At 42.0% G+C, this 7,792-nt stretch overlaps 1 protein-coding gene across 2 annotated transcripts; it reads right to left on the bottom strand.

Annotated features, from left to right (window-relative positions):
- On the bottom strand, positions 1–6,690 carry COMMD8 (COMM domain containing 8). Of its 2 annotated transcripts, XM_052780141.1 has the most exons (5): positions 6,579–6,690; positions 5,251–5,406; positions 4,062–4,214; positions 2,189–2,344; positions 1–485 (listed from the first exon to the last, which is right to left on the bottom strand). In XM_052780141.1, exons 1-5 carry the CDS (start codon positions 6,621–6,623, stop codon positions 465–467), a joined length of 531 nt encoding a protein of 176 aa, XP_052636101.1. In that variant the 5' UTR covers positions 6,624–6,690; the 3' UTR covers positions 1–464. The 2 variants fall into 2 exon arrangements, with proteins under 2 accessions (XP_052636101.1, XP_052636100.1); XM_052780140.1 differs by lacking the exon at positions 1–485 and having other exon boundaries at positions 492–2,344.
- Positions 6,691–7,792: the final 1,102 nt, after the last annotated feature.

Raw genomic sequence — 7,792 nt, 5'->3', positions numbered from 1 at the left:
TGCAATTATTCACATACAAAGTCAAGTGTTTATTTACTATTTACAAGTATAAATACATTAATGCTACAAGTACTGTCATGTTCTTCATTATCATGGCACCTTAGATAAGGATAACATATTATGCAAGTAAGACACCTTAGTTTTAGCAGGCACCTGTGCAGTCACTGCCAAAGTTTAATCAAAACAAATATGGCACACGTAAGAGATACTTTTCCATAGTTCTATAAATCTTTAGTAGTAAAAGCAACTGTACATTGGATTTTTATATTTTTGGTCAGATACAAGATTTTATTATTTTCATCAAAGGATTAGTAGTTTATTTGGTCACAAGTCATAACAGCCTCCTCACTTCGGTATTTTACAGCATCAACAACTTTTGACTTTGCAGAGAACATTTCTCCCCCTGTCCCCACAAGTCAATTGGGAGCCATTGCCAGCAGATACTGTCGATGATCTGAATTCCATCATTTCAGTTGCAAGACAACCTTCATAAAGGAGAAAAGGAATGACATTAAAGTTGGATGAGACCAAAACTTATGCAGTCTAGGAAACACAGCTTTTTGCTTTCTGTTACAGTATAATATGCAAGCATATAAACATGTCTTTCCTCTGGAAAATACACCATATCTCTCTCAGTTCTCTTTTACAACCTCACACAACTATCACTTCCAATAATGTTCTTTAGCACTTACTGCACACAAACCATTCCTCAGCTCCCTGTAATCAAAAAGCAGAATGGTAATTTCCAGGTCCAGTGAGATTACTTCCACACAAGGTGGAACCGAGGGACCATTTCTGGAGTGAATTCCTCCTTGTACACACATAAAACTAAGTAAGGAGATGACAGCATCCCACAGCTTCCATACAGATCTTGAAGCAGAACAAAAGGATTGTGAAGACTGCTGGAGTCTGTGCTGGAAGAATCCTTGTTTGCATAGTGTAGAGTTAATCACAAGCTACTATTTTTATATTTAGTTTTGGAGGGAAAAATCCAGAGGAAGCAAGCTGTTAAGGGCTCTCATTTCATGAGAACATCACCTGTATCTGGACTAATGCATTTTTCTCACTGGGAACTGCATAGTTACTCAGAGGTCTCGCAGCCTCATTAAAGCAACTGCTAGACATAAACTTATTGTCTTTTTAAATTCAAAATACTAACAGCACTTTTATAACAGTATTTAACTCTATGAGCTATAAATCCATTATTTTCAATTGTTACATATTGATGAAGATTTTTTCTAAATGTTGGTCTACAGATTCCAGCTATAGCATCATAACATTACATAAAACATGTAAAGAAACGCCTTACTTGCTAAATGTTATGAAGCAACTAGAAGCTGCTAACTTCTAAAACATTGTTGATACAACTCTTTCACATCCATCCTGCAAGATGTCAGAGAACCCCATCTCCCAAATAATAGACTTAATAAATATTTGAAGACATTTTCAGATTTAAAAAGACAAAAACAACCAAACAAAACAAAACCAACAAAAATCCCACTTTCCTTTATAACAGAGCCAGAAGTAATCCTGAAAAGTAACTGAATAAGGAGGGACTTCAGGGTTTGCAGTTATCACCTGGGTGCAAGTCAGATGACACTTCTTCCCCTAACAATTTTTCTTCAAATCCTCACTTCCTCTAGTCTTTTCTATTAAGAAATCTGAGACACTCCAAATAAAGTTTCACTTGAAATTTTCTTCTTGGGTTACTATATTAGAATCTTTGTAACTTTCCTCCTGATTTACTATGCCATGGAAATTAAAGCACTCAATTTGAACCAAACAACTCTCCCATATGCATTCCCAGCCACTGACATTTTGTGAAGCTGGGGGAACACTGGAGTTCTCTCCCATCTTTCAAAATCAGCTCTCATCTGATGCTGTCATTTCATTTGCTTCTCCACCGATTCTCACAAGACTTTTTAATGGTGGTCTGAACAGACTATTAAGCTTATCAGGATTCTAATTACATTTTTTAAAAATTCTTGACTCAACTGTGCTAAAAAAACCCCTAAAGTCTATCCAGGATAGTCTGCCTTATGTAATGCTTTCTGTAACTCTATAGTCATTTTGCCAATGAATGATTTACTTTGGGTTTTCAGCAAGATATCCAGAACAAAGAATTTCAGTTAAAATAAACTCAGTACATGAAAAGTCAGGAACAAAGGATGGCATCAGTAAAAGCTACCTTATTAGCAGCTTCCAGTGCATTTAATAGGTTCTGCAACTCCTCCTTATTCATCTCTATAGAAATCGGTTTAATTTCACCATTTTCTCTCACATCCAAATCAAGATTGACAAGTGGCATTTGCAGCATGGAGATCTTATCACTGGAGAGAGCAAGCTATGCAGATTGATAAAACAACAACAACAATAAAGTGTAAGGTGAAGCCACTAAGTTTTTAGTCTTCATAGCATCACATCTGCACTTTATATTAAATATGTACTACCAGAAGAAACATCAACATGACAAAATTAACTTCTCGCAAGTCATCTCTGCAGTTTTGGGGGTTGCTTCGCCCCCCCCCCCCCCCCGTTGTTGGGATTTTTGCTTGTTTGTTAATACCAACAATATACTGAAATACTAACACACACACACCCCTTCATAGCAAACATTTGTTTAATCAATTTGTTAAAATTACTGGGCTGCTACATTTTTGTATTCTAGGTGAAAAAAAAGGACACATTTGATCATGGCTCTAAAAGTGAAGTATATGAATTCTGAAGTCACTGTATTCAAATAGTTCTGACAATCAACAAGTAAGAATGGTCTTATAGAAGGGGCAGTTGAGAGAAAGAGGACACCTTTGTGCAGTTTTCAACTCTATCTACAGCTGATCAAACACTGTTTGTCAGATATCCTATTTGACAAACACTGATGAAGAGGATTACACACCAATTGTGCTTTCTTCTTTGTTTGCTATTATACTCACTCTAGTATAAATAAGGCTTTTAAAATACATTAAAATCAAAGATCAGTTGATAATACTGTAGGTCAGTATTGTACATACCTATCTTATTTATTTAGAAAGCAGAATGTGGTACAGCAGAGGAGAGACAATGTCCTTGGTAAGTTTCAACCATAGTAAGTGAAAAAAATCACAACCAGCTCAAGGGGGGGGGGGGGGGGGGGGGGGGGAAAGTGGTTTAAAGCAAAATGAACACAATAGTTCAGACACATACCAGAAATTTGTATCACAAAACAGAAACTCAAAAAATCCTCCAGAAGAAAAAGTTAAAAGAAACCACAAACAAAACCCAAGAATTCATGTAACTCTAGTTTACATTTTTGTCAGCAGTAAATGCAGTTAGCAAGAGATCAATCCCTAGTAACAGTTCATCTGAAGCACACTATGATGCCATATTTGCTCTTGTAAAATCTTGTCTATCGTGGGCATTGCTCTTTGATTTCCAAAGCTGTCTGCTGCACAAAGCATTTAACAATCTTGGTGAAATGGAAAACTATTTAACAGCTCTACAAATCTGTCTAACAGCTCCCATGGACTAACTAAAAATATAAACAGTGTAAGTAATGTTGTTAAGTCTTTGATGGAGCTTAATTTAAAGCAGCCATCTTTGTCACCCCAAAGCACCATCTGACTTGAGGCAACAGTTATCATTGGCTTATTATCAAAATAAGTCTAAAGATAAACGATTTCAAACTATTAACTAATTGTTTACTGCGGGAATCTAAAAAATTTTTTAAAAATCCAAGGAAACACATCCTCCTTCTTCCTTTGAGTAAAAATACCATCTATTCAGGCTCCCAAAATCGTAATGGCATACAAAACTTTCAGGTGTTCCTGAATAACGCTCATTCTCCTTTCAGGAAAGAGCTAGGTATTGCAGCTTCAAAAGGAGGAAAAAAAGAAGAATTTTACTTTTACAGTTTATACAAACTTCTAGCAAGTCTTTGATCAGTCTTATCGTGAATGTGCTTTTCTGATACCTATAAAAATTGAACGATGCTCCAGAATGAGCAGGCCTAAGGGGATTATATCAATAGTTACTTCTGTGTTGTGGAACACTTCTTTCAAACAACATTAAGACAACACTCTCACCTTTAACTGCCAGTCAAAATCTTGCAGCTGGGCAGAAGAGATTGCATTTACTCTTTCCACCAGCGCATTCCTGATTTCTTCCTTTCTGCCTTTTAGACATTTTGTGATTGCTTCTTGATAGTTTGAATTCAACTCATTTATCTGCTGAGCAGCCTACAAAAATAAAAATTGCGATTGCTTAAACTATGAACCACAGAAATAACACGTACCACCTGTAATAGCTGTGCTCTGTAGATACGCAAGCTTCTACCCAGATAGCTGTTATAGTGGACTCCACAGTCTCATCTTTCTTATTCTGCCCTCACTGGCAGCTCTCTACATTTGATAGTTAGAGTCAGTATTTACCACAGCAACGTATGAAGAAAAGAATAATTTTCTTGTCATTTAAATTAAAAGAGACCAGAGAACGGAGGCTTTATTTGCCATCTTAGATGCCACCCTAAAATCAAGACAAAAAAATCACACACACAAACAACTCAGGTTTAGCTCTGAAAGTTTCTGAACGTCAGAGCAGAGACAAAATACATTAGCTGAAACAGACATACTGATGTAGGCACTTTCCTATGGCTACACAAGTATCTTTCTTTGATCTAGCTACTAGCAGGTAGTCAAAATATGAGCCATGTGCAAAAGATGAGAACTAAGATTTCTGATAATGGAACAAGTTTTTGCAAAGTTTATACATATTGGAATGCCCTGAACCTGAATGCCCTGAATGTCTCTGTCCCACATGGTCCTCCATTCACAGTCTAAATTTTTTTTTTCTTTTTTTACTTACATACAGTCAATATTGTAACACACTTCAGTGCAGTAGTAATGAACAAAGCAAGCCAAACAAGAGTGTGAATTGGCTTTATTGCTAATGAACAGTAATGACAGTATTTTAGGGAAAACAGATTTAATTTGGTGGTACTTAAGATACCAATTTAAGTGACTAAAGCAGTATTTCAACAAGTATTGCCCAGTGCTATTTAAAAAAAAAAAAAAAAAAAAAGGTGTCAATTTCACTTTTTCTTTCAGAAGTCTTCCCAGTGTTCTCTAAATGCTGCTCACCTTCTAACTATTTAGGCTTAGTCTGCTACTATTCAAATGCTACACTATAAAAGTACTTCAGGATGAAATAAACTACAAGACTAATCAGTCCAGTATGATCTCTCAAAGTCAAGCCCAATCAGTGTTGTGCCCTTACCTCTTCATCAGATATGTTTTTGCCAACTGCAGTTTTGAAATATGTCATTGTTGCTTCTAAAATCTCCATCCACTCCGACAAGCTCCAAATATCGCCATAATCCTGGTATCGAGGATACGCACGGCCACATATGCCATCTACTATTTTATGAAGGAACTGAAACAACGTGATACATAACTTAAGAACATAATTTTATCACAGTTAACCTACACCAGATATGAGACTGATCAGGCAATTCAGTTATCACCCCTCCCTTCACTGGGTACTGTCTCAATGCTTCCTCGGAGCGCAGCCCATGCACCATTCTAAAAAGTCATAAAGAGGTAGTCCCTGAATATGAACTGTCCTCCCCTCTTCCCCAAATTCAGTTCACTAGGTTTGGCCACCAAAACCAAAATGTGATTCAGATTCACCTTTGACTTATATTTGGACTTAACAGTTTTGTGCACAACTACAATGTACTGCTGAGCGGCAGCACTGCCACACCAAAGGGCACCTCAGGCATCTCTGCACTGGGACTGTCAGGATGCAAAGCACAACTCAAAAGTGCTGATCTCCAAGCCTGTGCCTGCGGATCTCTCTAGTCTCCCAAACTAAACCACTGCCCTCTAGCACTGAGGCTCTTCTATATCCCTGGCTTCTTTGAGCACCGTAGTGAGGCAAATCCAGCCAGTCCACTACTTCACCGACTGGAAATCGCTGGAGCCTCTCTGGGAGCAGCCGAGAGCTCCCGCACGCAGGCCACCGCCCTCAGCGTCAGCTTACAGCGCTCAGCCCTCAGACGGCGGAAGACTTGCGCTGGCGAGAGCTCAAGGCCATTTCCCATCATTCAATAGCAAAGCCAGCGCAGAGAGACCCGCTGGGCGCACCCCCGGCGTGTTCCGAGCCCCTACTTTTGGCTTCGTTCCAGAGAGGCCGGCGAGGGAGGGCGGGGCGGGGCGCAGCCGCCCGAGGCCCGGAGAGGGGAGCGGCACCGCTCTGCAGCCCCGCGCGGCCGGCGGACGACGGGCCTGGCCTCCCTCACAGGCGCCGGAGAGCGGCACCTCGGCCTCCCCGCGGCGAACACCGCCCTTCCCAGCCCCGAGGGCCGTTACCCGACACCGCCCGAGCGGGACCGGCACCGGGACGCGCCTGCTCCCGCCGCGCCCCCACCCTCCCAAGTTCGCTTCACGGCGGCAGCGGCCCGGAGGCCCCGACTTAACGGAAAGCAGCCGCCCTGTGGCGCGGGGAGGAAGGCGGGCTGCTGACCGGCACGGCGGCCCCGGCTCCGCCTGCCTCAGAGGCACCAGGGCCCCGGTGCCGCCCGCCCGGGGGCGCGGGGAGCCCACCTCCAGGGCCCGTCCCGGCGGGAGCTTCTCCAGCAGCCGCAGCATTTCCCGGCCCTTCCCGCCCCGCCTTCGCTGGGCACGTGACCACCCCGGCGGCTCGCGAGCACGCGCTTCCCCGGCGGCGGCGGCGCGCACGCGCACGGGCAAAGACCCCGCCCTCCCCCCGTCCTAGGTCAGGGGTTCGAGTCCCAGCCCCGGCGCCGAGGGGACTGCCCAGCGGGTTTGGCGGGCAAAGCGCCGCTCTGTGCAGCCTTCAGTCAAACGGCGAGCGAAGTCGGAACCCCCGGAATTTTACGAGCTTTTATATGCAATAACACTTAAGCTATTTTTACATTCCGCCTGTTTCGCAGCTTTGCTTTTTCACTCTTAGCAGGCTAACATTCCGACTCGTGGCAGGGCGGGGAGTTCAAGGCTTACAACAGGCCCACATCTTCTCTGATATTAAGTGAAATCGAGGAAGTTAGGAGAAATACTAACTACAGAAGTCCATGCTGCTGGTACAGTGTTTACCATGAACAGCTAATTTCTTGTTTCTCCTTTGCCAAAGTGGGAGTCGAGTGCTAACCAGACCGTGGAGGAGGTTTACGGAACAGACTTTAGCATTAGCAATAACCTTTCCATGCCTTAAGTTGATTTGAATGTGAATAGGAAGAAGCAAAAATGCCCCGACCACTTGTATGAGAAAACCTGTATGAATTCAAGTCCCAGGAAAACACTGACATGCACAGAAATTGATATACCTGTAGGCAGACCTTATTTCACTGAAATCACTAGGCTAATTCACAGGCAAACAATTATGCCTATGTAAATATAACACTGGGCCATAAGAATATGAAAGCGACTACAAGTCTGTACTGGTGGGATGCAAGGTCTGTGGAAAACCCGAGGCTGGTTAGGTCGGTTTGCAGCACGTCTTCTACAAAGACAGGTATATGGCCTTGTAGGAACAGCATGGTGCATGGAAGTTTTGGAGAAGAAACAGATGGGGAAGAACTGATACCGTGTTTCGCTGACTGTAAACTTTCAGATCCACCCAATTTCTCTCAGGGTTTGCTACTGCTAGTAGATTAGATTTTTAACAAAGGCTTCTGGAAAATGTATTCAATTTTATTATGGAGAAATTACTTGAAGCTGCTGTTAAATTCAGGAATAGCTGAAATTGCAAATAAAAAAATTATTTTATGTACTTTTCAATAACAATTTCCTTTATCCCC

The sequence above is a fragment of the Harpia harpyja genome, chromosome 2 (genome assembly GCF_026419915.1).
Source record: "Harpia harpyja isolate bHarHar1 chromosome 2, bHarHar1 primary haplotype, whole genome shotgun sequence".
Classification (NCBI taxonomy): Eukaryota; Metazoa; Chordata; class Aves; order Accipitriformes; family Accipitridae; genus Harpia; species Harpia harpyja.
This window is presented reverse-complemented; position numbering and strand designations above follow the sequence as displayed.